General features: G+C 37.5%; 1 protein-coding gene across 1 annotated transcript; it reads left to right on the top strand.

Moving 5' to 3' along the window:
- Positions 1–1092: 1092 nt before the first annotated feature.
- LOC110739169 lies at positions 1093–2014 on the top strand. The gene is made up of 2 exons (XM_021919634.1): positions 1093–1425; positions 1550–2014. The coding sequence occupies exons 1-2, from the start codon at positions 1093–1095 to the stop codon at positions 2012–2014; spliced, it is 798 nt and encodes a 265-aa protein (XP_021775326.1).
- The last annotated feature ends 13839 nt before the right edge of the window (positions 2015–15853 follow it).

Raw genomic sequence — 15853 nt, 5'->3', positions numbered from 1 at the left:
GGGATGGAAGGAGTTAGTTGCGGCTGCCGGAATTCAGGGGAAAGGTGGTACGAATGGTGGTGGTGTGAAATTGGTGGCAGGTTGGGTGTTTAGGGGGAGCAGGGGAAGTGTTGTTGTTGTTCGTGAATTGGGGAAGCTAGGGAAATTGCTTGAGGTTGAGTAGCCGGTGGGCGCGAGCATCACCCTCACAACACGCTCTTGATGAACACAAAAGTAGGCAGTCCCTAAACACGATTGTGGGTTCAACACTACCCGGTTTGAGAGCGCGGCTATGCAAGCGCAAGGAGTTGAACTTAGGATATTCACCTACAAAATACAAATGAAATCAACGATAAAATGAAGTAAAATAAACTCAAAATTAATAAACAAAACTAAGAGAAATAAAATGAAAATGAAAAGAATAAAAGAAAGAAAATATTATAAAATGAAAAGAAAATAAAGGAAAGAAAATGAAATGAAAATGAAAATGAAAAATGAAAATAAAATAAAATAAAATGAAAACTAAAATAAATGAAAACTGAATCTATAAAATCTAAAATATGTTATGATAATATCTAAATATGGATGACTATTATCCCATGTACAATCTAGAATATTTTAGAGTTGGGTATTTGGTCTTATCCATTGATGGAACCCTAGGTAATGTACATTATATATATCCTGTACTAGATGCAATATAAATTATAACGTAACAATCTTCCCTCATCTCTCTGTATTTTCTCTTCTATATTTAACACGTTATCAGCACCATTGCTAGTCAACTGAGTAGGATTACCAAACATTTATCTAGAATCCCATATTATTTTTATCATGTATGTATGATCGCAGCCCATAACAATTATAATTTAACATTTATCTAGTTTTGCATGCTTATTTATTGGAATATCAACATATATAACGAATACAGACCATGATATATAATTTAAGGTTCCATTTTTATTTTTCTCCATGCTAACGTTCTCATCTTCTATTTCGTTCTTATTTATGCGTGACTTGTATCAGGTTTATTTATGCATGATTATAACGTTTAGTACATATTTTGGATACTATTTATGTATACTTATCTTTTAATATTATTTTGTATAGTGAAAAATGTCGAACCTTGTCAAGCTCGAATTTGTGGCCCTTGATATTACCGGAAAGGATTATTTATCATGGGAATTAGATGTTGAAATACACCTAGACGCTAAAGAGCTTGGTGAAACAATAAAAGAGGCTAATAAGGCAACGCCTCAAGATAAGGCTAAAGCCATGATTTTTCTTCGCCATCACCTCCATGAAGGGCTCAAAACTGAATATTTAACTACGAAAGACCTACAAATCCTTTGGAGTAATCTAAAGGAAAGGTATGACCACCAAAAAACAGTGATACTCCCTAGAACTCGTTATGAATGGTTGAATTTGAGATTGCAAGATTTTAAATATGTTAGTGAATATAACTCAGCTATGTTTAAAATAACTTCTCAATTTATGTGGAGAAAATATTACTGATGCAGAACTGCTTGAAAAGACATACTCCACTTTCCATGCTAATAATATTGTCTTGCAGACACAATATAGAGAAAAAGGTTTTAAAAAATATTCTGAATTAATATCTTGTCTTCTTGTGGCTGAGCAAAATAACGAGCTATTAATGAAAAATCATGAATCACGTCCTACTGGCTCTACTCCATTCCCTGAAGCGAATGTGACAACCCATAACGGGAAAGAAACTAAAAACAAAGACCATTCCAGCAGTAGTGGTCGAGGTAGAGGTCATGGTCGTGGCCAATGGCGCGGCCGGGGTCGTGGACATGGATATGGTAGAGGTCGTGGAGGTCATTTCACAAACTCACATTCCCACCAGAAGTGGGAACGTAGGGATGAAAAAGAGAAAAGTGATAACAATATATGTTACCGGTGTGGAGGAAAAGGTCATTGGTCTCGGGTTTGTAGAACTCCAAAACATCTTATTGAACTTTACCAAGAATCCTTGAAGAAAGGAAAGAAAGTTGAGGCAAACCTTGTTCTTTAAGATGGTGAAGGTGATTTTGATTTTGGCAATGCAAATCATTTCGATGTTGCTAATTTCCTTACTTCCCCGGAAGGGAATAATTTTTATTTTGGCAATACAACTCATTTAGAAGTTGCTGATTTCTTCACTGCCCCATTGGGGAATAATTAATATTATATTGTTTTGTGTCAGTTTTAAGTATTAGACTTATGTTTGCTCATTCTAGTGATTTACTTAAGTTTTTTTTTTCGTTGTAATAAGGACTTTTGCTTTATAAATTTAAGAACTATTTGAGTGTTTTTATTGATTTATGTATTTTATCATCTTTATTTTTATGCTTAATATTTTGACATGTATTTTATTTCATGAAGAACATGGATAAAACTCAAGTTCGATTTGCTATGAATGGTGAAGAATTATGTCTTGCTGACAGTGCAACTACTCATAAAATACTTAAAAATAAAAAATATTTCTCTCATTTGATGATGAAAAGAACTAATGTGAGTACCATACCGGGTAGTACAAATATCATTGAGGGCTTCGGAAGAGCCACTATAAAGTTGCCTTGAGGAACTGAAATTAAAATAATTGATGCTTTATAGTCCCCATTGTCTCAAAAAAATTTATTAAGTTTTAAGGATATTCGCAACAATTCATTTGATGATGAAAAGAACTAATGTGAGTACCATACCGGGTAGTACAAATATCATTGAGGGCTCCGGAAGAGCCACTATAAAGTTGCCTTGGGGAACTGAAATTAAAATAATTGATGCTTTATACTCCCCATTGTCTCAAAGAAATTTATTAAGTTTTAAGGATATTCGCAACAATGGTTATCATAATGAGACAATCAATGAAGAAAATAACGAATTCCTTCGAATCACAAATATAACTCAAGGCTCAAAACATGTTTTGGAGAAACTACCTACATTCTCTAGTGGTTTGTTCTACACAAAAATCAATGCTATTGAAGCTCATGCTATAGTAAACCAGAAGTTTACTGATGATTTTGTTGTTTGGCATGACCGGTTAGGCCATCCCGGATCAATAATGATGCAAAAAATAATTATGAATTCATGTGGACATTCTTTGAAGAGCTAGCAGATTCTTCATAATAATTTTTCATGTGCTGCTTGCTCGGAAGGCAAGTTCATTATTCACCCATCACCAACTAAAATTTATTTTGAATCAATTAGTTTTCTGAAACGTATACAAGGAGATATTTGTGGGCCCATACATCCCCCATGTGGACCATTTAGATATTTTATGGTTTTAATTGATGCATCAACTAGATGGTCACATATGTCTTTGTTATCAACTCGTAACCTGGCGTTTGCGAGATTACTTGCCCAATTGATTAAGTTACAGGCACATTTTCTAGATACTCCCATCAAGACTATTCGGCTTGACAATGCTGGTGAATTTACATCTCAAGCTTTTAATGATTATTGCATGTCCATTGGGTTAAATGTTGAACATCCTGTAGCACATGTTCATACGCAAAACGGTCTGGCAGAGTCATTAATAAAACGTATTCAGTTAATTGCTAGACCATTGCTTATGAAATCAAATCTCCCAATTTCTGCTTGGGGACATGCTATATTACATGCAACAACACTAATTCGCATTAGGCCAACAAGTTATCACAAGTTCTCCCCATTACAATTGGTTTATGGTTAGGAACCAATTATTTCCCATCTAAGAATTTTTGGATGTGCGGTTTATGTTCCTATAGCTCCACCACAACGCACTAAGATGGATCCTCAAAGGAGGTTGGGGATATATGTTGGGTTTGAATCCCCGTCAATAATTAAATATCTTGAGCCTACAACAGGGGATTTATTTACGGCTCGTTTTGCAGATTGTCATTTTAACGAGTCACTTTTCCCAACATTAGGGGGAGAAAAGAGAGAGCTGGAAAAGGAAATTAAATGGAATGAATTATCATTATCGATCCTATGTTGATCCTCGAACTAAACAATGTGAACTGGAAGTTCAAAGGATAAATCATTTACAAAGTTTAGCGAATCAATTGCCAGACTCGTTTGCTGACCAAAAAAGAGTAACCAGGTCACATATTCCAGCTGTAAATGCTCCATTTAAAATAGATGTCCCGGAAGGACAAAATAAAATTGCTAATGAGTCTAAACCACGCCAGAAACGTGGAAGACCAATAGGTTCCAAAGATAAGAATCCTCGAAAAAGAAAAAGAGCATTGATTGATGATGGTCAAATTGAAGAAACAATTTCCGAAGGATCTCCAGAAGAGACTTTAGACATGAAACAAGAAGAAATTCATTTACCTGATAATGAAGAAATTTCAATAAATTATATCATGTCTGGAATTACATGGAACCGAAATCAAATTGGCGTCGATGATGTTTTTGCATGCAATGTAGCATTAGATGTTATGGATAATAATGAGGATCATGAACCAAAATCCATTGAATAATGTAGACAAAGAAATGATTGGCCAAAATGGAAAGAAGCAATTGAAGCAGAATTAAAATCTCTTGGAAAAAGAGAAGTATTCGGACCTATAGTCCGTACACCTGAAGGTTTAAAGCCAGTGGGATATAAATGGGTCTTTGTGCGAAAGAGAAATGAAAAGGGTGAATTTGTAAGATATAAGGCATGCTTAGTTGCACAAGGATTCTCACAAAGACCTGATATTGATTATGAGGAGACATATTCTCTTGTGGTGGATGCAACAACTTATAGATTTTTGATTAGTCTGGCAATAAGAGAAGGTCTTGACTTACGTTTGATGGATGTAGTCACAGCTTATTTATATGGTCCACTGGATAATGACATTTACATGAAGCTCCCAGAAGGATTCAAACTGCCAGAAGCAGCAAAATCTAGTTCTCGAGAACATTTCTATATTAAATTGAACAAATCTCTTTATGGATTGAAACAATCTAGGCGTATGTGGTATAACCGTCTAAGTGAGTATTTGTTGAAAGAAGGTTATAAGAATGCTCCTATCAGCCCATGTATTTTTATAAAGAAATTTGGATTAGGATTTGTTATAATGCAGTGTATGTTGATGATTTGAATATCATTGGAAATCCTAAAGAGATTTCAGTGACTGTCAATTATTTAAAGAAAGAGTTCAAAATGAAAAATCTAGGAAAGACAAACTTCTGCTTGGGGTTACAAATAGAGCACCTAGAGAATGGAATCCTTGTGCATAAATCAACATACATAGAAAAGGTTCTTAAAAGATTTTCTTTGGATACAACACATCCATTGAGCAGCCCTATGGTTGTAAGATCACTTGAAGTAGAGAAAGATCCATTTCGACCTCTGGAAAATGATGAAGAAATTCTTGGTCCTGAAGTACCGAATATTAGTGCAATTGGAGCACTAATGTACCTTGCAAGTCATACACGACCCGACATATCATTTTCAATTAATTTATTAACAAGGTTTAGTTCATGTCCAACCCAAAGGCATTGGAATGGGATTAAAAATTTACTTCGTTACCTTCAAGATACGAAGGATATGGGTTTATTTTTCCCAAATTTGTCCAAAGAAAATTTGATTGGTTTTGCAGATGCATGTTATTTATCTGATCCTCATAATGGTCGGTCACAAACTGGATATGTGTTCACATATGGTGGTACTGCCATTTCTTGGCGTTCCATGAAACAAACCATTGCAGCTACTTCTTCCAATCATTCGGAGATTTTAGCAATTCACGAGGCTAGTCGAGAATGTGTATGGTTAAGGTCGGTAGTTCAACATATAAAAGAAGTTTGTGGTTTATCATCTGGGAAAGAGGCACCAACAACTTTATATGAGGATAACGTTGCTTGTATTGCTCAACTTAAGGAAGGATACATCAAAGGCGACAGAACAAAGCACATCTTACCCAAATTTTTCTTCACTTGTGATCTTTAGAAGAATGGAGATATAAATGTATTGCATATTCGTTCTAGAGAGAATTTAGCAGACTTATTTACTAAGGCTCTTCCGACAACAACATTCAAAAAGTTAGCTTACGGCAATGGATTGCGTCGTCTTAAAGATCTCAAGTGATGTAGTCATGAGGGGGAGTTAATGCGCGCTGCACTCTTTTTTCCTTAACCATGGTTTTTTCCCACTGGGTTTTCCTGGTAAGGTTTTTAACGAGGCAGCATCTTATGCGCATTATAGTGTATTATTTTGTGCGGGTTTTGTAGTAAATGTTAGTTATTGTTTTATTCAATATATAGTCATCCAAGGGGGAGTGTTATGATAATATCTAAATATGGATGACTAATATCCCATGTACAATCTAGAATATTCTAGAGTTAGGTATTTGGTCTTATCCACTGATGGAACCCTAGGTAATGTCCATTATATATATCTTGTACTAGATGGAATATAAAATATAACGTAACAATCTTCCTTCATCTCTCTGTATTTTCTCTTCCATATTTAACAATGTCTGCTTTTGGAAGTCATAAAAGTAGCTATTGATAATCAAATATTGATAATAATTAATGACACCGAACTCATAATATCTTGATATCATTATCTAAGCTTTTATGAATCAGTAATAATATAACATAAGTAATTACTATATATTTTACTCATGGTTCTTCTGGACCATAAAGAGATTATTCTTACAATAATATGTCTCATTACTATTCTTCTTTAGGCAATTTGAATTTTATACGAGAGTTTTCCAATGAATACAAAATCAATTAATTCTCACATGGTTGAACTTCAGGTTGATATCTCAATAACTTAGTCACCTATACTCTCCATGAGTTTAATATCAACATTGTCGTTTTTCTAAATACAGAATTTGAAAGGATAGATATTTGAATACATTGTATGTAAGTTCTTCTTGAACCTTTCATGCATGATACATAACATGCTATTGGACCATCAACACATAAACTCTCATCACAATTATAAGCCCATCAGAGTATAAGATTCTTCTTGTAAGTCTTCATCATAATTATAAACTCGTCATACCACAAACATTCACATATAACATAATTGCTGTTGTATAGAACTAGTACTAATGCATGCAATATGAGATGTAGAATTCATGATAACATATTAAACAAAAATATACAATGGATAGTGCATCTAAAAACTTCTAACATATGCAATGAATAATCATCCACCTATGACTTACACATGCATATGAACATACATAGGACTCGAAATAATATAAGACACTATACAGTGTGAAAATTCAAATTTCTTTAAACATTTAATTTTTAGCATTTATATTTCGTTGGGCATCTTGTCCATGATAAGCATTTGATTCATTATTTTACTTTCATGTCAACATCAAAATGGACATATATTTTTGATCCCTTATTCACAAGTTCATTCCTTCTGCATATGCATATTATATATCCGGTTCCATCATATACCGGTATTATATAATTCCTTAAGATACAATTTTAATTTGCATGTTATTTTGACAATGATATCTAAATACATTTCTCATTGGTACCATCATAATTTTTTTTTACATAATAGGCCATCTATTTTAGTAATTCAGATATCTATCCCACCTAGTAAGGGTATATCTCACTGTAGGGAATATTTCAAGCGTTAATCCCCTAGCTTGAACCCCACTGTGATCATACACTAAAGTACGGTGGCGTCCAAAGGGAAAGAAGATAGAGCAAAAGAGTCACCAACAAGTTTTAGGAACTTGTAAACCGTTCACGAGGTGAAGGTTACACCCCTTAACGATCCAAGAGATCGTCAACTCCATAAGGTCTTGAACCAAATAGGGTTCGGGGATGAAGGTACAAATCCAACCTAAAAGAGATTGAACCTACCCTAATAATAGGCCTCTACTTTATTCTGATCGAATTCACGTGCGCTTTCTGACTAACATACAATCAATAGGTTGAACCCTAAACCTGTTTATCTATGTTAGTTGAATTAAATGCACAAATAAATCTATTATTGGCGATCACTTGAATTATAATCGAATTAACCCTAAACAAGATTATCAATTATCTTATTAAGCGTGATTGCAAATACCAATTCCCTTTAAACATGCAATAAAAGACGTGATCAAGAAATAACAATAAATATCAAGCAACATAATAATAATCATCATAATACAAGATTAATAACAAACCCTAGCATGTCACTAAACATATAAAAATCATATATTTAACCCTAACATGATACTAACAATCATAAATATTATAAAGAAAAAAAAAAGGCATCATAACAATCATACTTAATATTAAAGTTACTCTAGACATGATACTAGGAATTTATTGTTGTCACCCTAAACATCAAATTAAGGAAAACATCCTAACATGATACTAGGAATCAAAATAACAATCTAAGCATGATTTCTATATCATAATATCAATTAAACCATTAAAGTACTTACTTGGATGCCTCGTATCTCTTTCTAATAACAAAATACACACGTTAGTAACTTCAAGGAAAATAATAAATCAAACAATTAAATTAAATAATTGAAATAGAGATTTGGGACCAAACCCTCAGAAATTAAACCTTTCACGTCTAGGGCGAAGGTAACTTCGAATATGGCTAGGTATTTCTAAATCTAATAAATGCGGAATTTTTATATTTGTGAGAAAGCTAGTTTAGAAAAGAGAGAGAGAGAGAGAGAGAGAGAGAGAGAGAGAGAGAGAGAGAAAGAGAGAGAAATCAAGAGAATCTTGATGAGAGTTGGTGAGAATTCGTGAATGAAAACGGAGTTTTTAGAACGCTATTTATAAAGAAAATCAACCAAAAAGATAGAAAATCAAAACAGAGTTCTGACGCGTAAAACGAAGATTAGCGCCAAACGCTAACGTTAGCGCCAGACGCTACAGCTGGCGTTTGGCGCTGACTAATAAATTGACGCATTTTCTTAAAATCAGATAGAAATTTCCGTACAGGAGGATAAAATCGTATTCTCCTCAAAAACGTTCTTTTATTCTTATTAAAACTCTAAAAGTCAACAAAAGTCAATTTATCAATGCTAATTAAATTAGGAATGAAAAGAACCTTCTAGAAGAATCTAGAAGACTAAAACCATTCCTAATTGCATTAGGAATGAAAAATCTATATTAGGCCCTCCTCTAGATCATTGGGCCGCATATAAGACTCAAACCGGGCCCAGTTCAGTAATTTGGTCATAACTTCCTTAATATTCATCGGAATTGGGCTTATAATATATCGTTGGAAAGGTCTTTTCAAGCCCTATCCAACTACACTACTATTGGACCCATATCATGGACCAACCAAACTGGATTTGCTGTTTTCTTAAAAATAGGTTTTCAAAAACAGAGAGAAGAGAAAAGAAATTAAAACTATCCGCAACACTAAACTTTCCACACTTTCAATTCATTCGATTATGATTCGACGCGAAAGGTACTCATCACTGGGTTTGGTTTTGGGTAGACACAAATGGGTGTCTACAGAAGCCCCTACTTTGACTAAGTTTGGAGAAACGCAAGTTTCGAAAACAAAAGTCAAAGTATCGATAGGGACGGAGAATGATTCAGAATGTTCTGCGATCCTAAATCGGTCTTGTAACGCCGATACCTGCAAACTACCGTTAGTTAAAAAATTATCTTGCACCGTTGAGCACACGTCTCTAGAGAGTAACCAATTTGTTGCTTCTTTTTTTGTTTTGATGACTTCCCGCAAGAGAATGCCATCCTGCTCAAAAACTGCTACGCTTGTAACCGCTTCCAATATCGAAGATTGCTTCGCTTGATATGATCCTCTTCTTCCTTGTGACCATATTCTGCATCCTAGGGAACATGATCGAAGAAAAATTCGCTTGAAATCACCTTCATTTGTTTGTGACAACTCTCCTCATGCTAGGGAATGCTGCCGAAGATGTCCTCGCTTGAAGCTATCCTCATTTGTTGTGATAATTATCCAAAGGAAATTACCGAAGATCTCTGCTTGTCGATCTTTAAAAGTTCACTTGAACTTTGCTTCTACTATACCGATACGTCGGCGTTTTTGCTGCTTGTGAACCTGTATGTCGGTGCCTCTTGCTGAACGAACCAGTTTGTCGGTGCTTTTCCGAATGAACCAGTATGTCGGTGCCTTTGTGATGAGCCAATGCTTAGGCTATTTAAGCTAAGTGAGACAATCTTTCATCAGGTCGATCACTTTATGTAATCAAGCCGATTACTAAAAATCGTGTCAAATTGCTTAGAGGGGCTAACTGGCGTACCAAGGAACCCGAAACATTTTGCAAAAATTTAGAACAACCGTATTGAGTGGCTGAATGTTCTGGCGCCGCTGAAATGACATCAGCGCAAATAATCTGGCTGAAGCTAGCGCCAGGCGCTAAAGTCATCGATTGACACCAAGGTCTGGCGCTTGGCGCCAGAGTCGGGTTTTCCTTAAATACCCTTCTCTTCTTCATTTCCGCTGCTGCTCTTCGCGTTTCTTGCTCGAAAATTCTCAGAACTTCATTTGATCGGTTCATGCTCGTTTCTCAACCAAATTCGCTCAAATTTGTTGCAAATCAAAGCTCATTCCATCCATTTTCCCGATCTATGTAAGTTTCCTCCAAACTCACACCGGTTTTGATGAATTTCGCATGTGTTTATTCTCAAATTTCTTGAAAATTCGAAACTTAGAATGCTTAATTCTCTTTGTTTGTCAAATTTTATGCCATTAAATTGCTTGATTATGTTTATATATTGCTTTGGGAGTGATTTGAGACTTGTTTGACTCAATTTGGTGAAGAAATGAACGAATTGCCATTGTTGGACCTCTTAAGGTCGGGAAAACAATGTGGCTTGTTCTTGATGTTTTTGCTAGCAGTCCTTGTCCAATTTGTCACAATAATTACTATAGTATTGCAAGAAATTGTTTGATTGCTTGAAAAATGTCGCGCATGCTCAATTTGAATTTGTACTCTGTTTTAGTATTACATACTCTGTTTTTTGCGAACATAGTATCATGCGGCTAGGCGAACCTTAGATACTATAGAACCTTAATTTATGATGATTCTGCACAATGTAGCATGGCTAGACAGCGAGGTTCCGGTTCACGGTCCCGAGACGTTCGACGGGAGCACGAGCCCGTAGAGGACGATGCTGAGCCGTCCACTTCGCTTGGTTCACTCCCTGAGTGGGATGAGCGGACCTTGTACTTTTCCCCCGTCCACCACATCTCCGAGAGGGTGAGACGGGGCATCACTGTTGGGAGGACGCGCTGACACGGTTCTGGCTGTGACGGCTTGGGCGATCTGTACAAGATGTACATTGCTAGAGATGATCAGACGAGACTTCTATGGGAGTCTTGTGGCCTTACTTCGCTGTACGAGACCTCCAAGGCCATTGTTGCCTCTAGCGGGGGTCACCAAGTAGTTCGTGCTCTGGTGGAGTTCTTTTGGGACACCACCAACACTTTCCACTTTCCTTGGGGTGAGATGATGGTCACTCCTACCGACTTCAGTCTCATCACAAGACTTGAGTTTAGCTCCATGCCACTGTCGTTCGACAGCTGGATCGACGTCTTTTCTCCTGAGGTCGAGGAGCTGTTGGGTCCGATTGCTATTCGGGCTCGAGCTGAGGTAGATTCGACTCAGTTCAGTGCTAGGGGGATTCGCCGCTCGACTCTAGCAGCGGATTTTGACGATGGTGCTACTACCCGAGAGCAGCGGGTGCACATCTTTGCACTCAGGGACGTTCTCCCCTGACAAGGGTAGTAGGGCGCTGCTTTACTACCTTCCTGCTGTTCGCAATCTTCACCGGATCGAGACTTATGACTAGGTCAGCTTAGCCTATGCTGATTTAATTCGAGCGCTGCGGGACTCGTGTCGACATCGATCCTTTGGGTCGAATGTTGCTTTGTCCGACTTTTAGAGGGTCGTAGAGGTAAACCTTATTCCCTATAAAGTTTAGCTCTACATTTTAGTTAGCATTTACTGATAGCTTTAGTTTCTCGTAGATCTGGTTCTACGAGTACTTCCAAATTGCCGCGTAGGCTTCCATTTAGCGCTTCTTGGGGCAGCCGCCGTGTGGGGATGTCCACTGCCTATGTCTGAGATTGGATCATCTCGGTATGATTCTTTTCTTATTTGACATTTTGTGATGCCTCAGATAGATTCTTGCCTGATTGACGCTCTTTGCAGGAGCTTGAGGTGTTGTACCGACCGTGGGTCAACCTGGCAGTCCTTGGGCTAGCCGCGCAGTACTCTGCTGACCGTCGTTATTTCTTGGGGACTTATGGAGCGACTGCATATCTTGGAGAGAGGGTTGCTATTCAGCATTCCTCCGATACCTTTGTCGTTCCTGCTCCTCCACCACGTCACATGTTTAACGCCACGAGGTTGGTGAGCATGTCAGAGGGAGCTGGTACCCCTTGGCAATCTTACACGATCCTTGGGCGATGCTATGGGGAGGAGCTACTGCCGTTGTTAGCTCCAGTTCCTGTACCTGCTGAGGATGTGGCGATACGATTTTCAACTTTTTCCTTAAGTTAAGTACCCCCAAGTGATGCTTCACTAATTTTGTTTTGCCTTGTCAGGACGATGTTGTTGAGTTCGTGCCACCCCGTAAGTCTATCCATTATCAGGGTACATATGGGCCGATTAAGGAGATGGTTCCTCCGGCTCCTGAGGACGAGCGCTTTGTGGAGTGGTCAATTCCTCGCCACCAGACTCGGGTAAGCTTGTTTATTTGCAAGTTTTGTCCATATATGTTATGCATGTTTACTGACTTATTCCTTTGACAATTCTCACGCGAGGTGGTTTGAGCGATGGCACGATGCATAGATGCCTTCCGGATCCAGCTTGTCCGGATGAGGAACGTGGCTACCTGCCGTCGAGACGACGCCGTTCAGGAGGTAGTCTTCCCATTATATGTAACTTTGTATTACTGCTTTTATTTTGCTTGTTTATGATTTTAATTTGCTTTGCAAGGTCAGCCCATTCCTTCTCGTACCCGCACGAGACCTGAGGCGCGGAGGGATCCGGCGAGGTCTAGCTCGAGACGTCTCCGCACTACTTCGGGAGGTCGGGGCGGTCGTTCTGAGGCTGCTCGTACTGAGGCGGTAGAGGGCTTAGGTTCTTCCTCTGAGGGTGCACATGCTGCGCCGGTAGGCCAGGGAGAGGCTACCTCGGCTCTTAGAGGTGGCGGGATGTACGAGGTCGGCTCGTCATCGCAGCAGCCTCCGCAGCCTCAGCCTCAGATTGATCTTGGGTGGATGGGTCCCGAGTTGAGTTTTCCTCCTCCCGAGGAGACTGGAGCTGGTGGAGCTGGAGGAGCGGTTACTCCTCGTACGGCGGAGTTTTATGAGATGATGGGTTTACGTCCCCCGGCGGCCATAGTTTGTTCTTGTGCTTTTCATTATTTATTTTGACTTTGTATTGAACTTTGCCTTTTAGTTAGACTCATTATTTAGACATGTTTTGTATATACATACTATTATGAGTTTATCATGTTTTTCCTTTTTGATTATTATTATTATTATGTGCAAGGAAATGTGAAAAATAATTTTGCACAAAACTCCCACCATTTTTTATTATAGATGGAGGGTATCCGACTTTCTCCACCAAAAAGAAAAAAATGGAAAAGGAAAATTCAAATAAAATTGGATTTATAAAAACTTGGAAATAAGTTTAAATAAAATCAGAAAAAGATAATATAATAATATAATAGCTATATTAATTAAAAGAGAGGAATAAATGAATGTTTAGAAAAAGATAAGGAAACCGTAAAGTCATTAGCAGACTCGAATAAAGTCGAAAACGCGGTTCTTAGAAAGCGCGTAAGATTAGGCATATTAACGCCAGCTGGCGCCACGCGTTTTGGTGTAGCGCCAGGCGCTACACTTGGCGTTTGCCGCCAGGCTCTGGCATCAGGCGCCAATATTGGCGTCTGACGCTAATGAGCGCTGACCCCGAATCCTTCGTAGATTAAAGCTGCTCCGATTTTGTGCATAAATAGCCCCCTGCCTAGCCGATTCTCTTCATAATTTCAGCAGATAAAATATTTTTAGCTTTTAAAAAAAATAATATCATGTCTCTAGTCACCAAAAGTTTTACCAACTACACCCATGAATGGTGTCGGTCACTGAATGCCAAAGAGAGAAAAGAATTAGATGTTTTTCACTTGGGGGGTATTTATGGTGTCAAAGGGGTAGATCTTGATTCAGATTTTATTCATACCGCTCTAGAATATTGGGATGTAGATACTCATTGCCCTAGAATAGGGTATGATGAAATTAGCCCTTTGCCGGAAGAATTTGGTGCTATTTTAGGTTTCCCTACAATAGACCTTGTAGTAATCCCTAGAATAGATGCATATTATTATAAAGATTTTGGACGCTTCTTCAATTTAAAAGACAGATATCTATCAAAAATAGTAGATGGTAATATAGTTAATTTGAAAGAATTTGCTCGCCATTATTTTGATAGACCGTATTCTGAATCTTTCCATGTTTATAGAAGAAGGGATTTCTTATTTTGTATGCTTAATCAATTTTTTCTTACTAGTGCTAAAAATAATGAGGGTCACTATAACCACTGTATTAGAAAAAATTGAATCAGGGAGAAATCCAATGCCTTTAATAGTTGGAGCGACTATGCTTAGTCTTGATGAATTAAAGAGGAATCCAAAAGCGCCTTTTCGGGGCTCTCCAATTTTATTACAGGTAGAAAAATAATATTTTTAATTACAGAAATTAAAAATATATTTTTGTATAGTAATAATAATTTATTTGCATTGCAATTTTTTTTACAGATGTGGCTAATGGAAAGACTGGAGTTAATTAGCCCTCCAGACAATATTGAGAAGTATACTCCAAATTGCTTCGTGAGGAGGAAGAAACGCTTCTCTAAGATGGGGCACCATTAATGGAAGAAGGTCTTCGAGTCTTGTAATTTTTCCATCAAGTGGATCATCCCTTGGTGGAAAATAGAAAATATGGTTGGTGTCAACAAGCAGCCTTTCTGTCGTCTTCCAAGCTTGTCCCGTATGACTTTTTATTATCCCTGCAGGGTAAAAAGACAATATGGTTTACTTCAGACCATTCCTTCCGGTGATCTTTGTCGTCCCTACGAGTTCCCTGTCTCTCGGGAAATAAACAAATTTGATGCTTATTGGAGCGCCAGACCTTTATGGGAAGTAATTACCCAAAAGGTTCCTCCTTCCTTGCCCAATGATGTGAAAAAGTTGCTTCTGAAGAAACCTTCGAAGGACGTGAAGAAAAATCAAGGTAAAACTGATGTGAAGAGCCGTCTAGGTGACAAGGTGATTCCTGCTAAGGAACGCCTGGGTGAAAGGATTGAATTTAAAACACCTATAATACCTAGGAAGAAAAATACTGCAAAAGATAAGGGAAAAAGGAAAGCTGACACCACAGAAAAGAAAACCTGGGTAGAAAAGAAGCATGAAGTCCTAGATGAGGGGGAAACTATTTACTCCAAGATTGAGTGAAGGTCCTCTAAAGGATGCCTACTAGCTAAGGTTATAGATGAGGAGGAAGAAGCAGATAAAAATTGGAAAAGGGCTAAGAAAGAGAAAGAAGATTAAGAGCATTGCTTAATTTCCAATTATTAGACTTAGTTTATTTTTTTATTTAAAGTTAATTTATTTAAGCTTTATTTAAATTCCATCAATAATGTAATTTATTTTATTAATGAAATTCCAGCTTTTAATTAAATTATTTACTTTAAATTTATTTTATTAAAACAATGAAAACCGAAAATAATTAATTTTCCAGAAATTTTTCGAGTACGGAAGTCGAAATTTTTTCGAAAAACACCGAAATATTCCCTGACTTTTAACTGTTAATTTTCGCCACAGATCTGCGACTGGCGCCGGCTGCGGCAATCTAGCGTCAGGCGACAGTGCCGTTGGCTGGCGCTGATGTTCATCGGCTGGCGCCAACGTT

This window comes from Chenopodium quinoa, unplaced genomic scaffold (assembly GCF_001683475.1).
Source record: "Chenopodium quinoa cultivar QQ74 unplaced genomic scaffold, ASM168347v1, whole genome shotgun sequence".
Lineage (NCBI taxonomy): Eukaryota > Viridiplantae > Streptophyta > Magnoliopsida > Caryophyllales > Amaranthaceae > Chenopodium > Chenopodium quinoa.
Note: the sequence above shows the minus strand (reverse complement) of the source record. Positions and strands in the feature narration are given on the sequence as shown.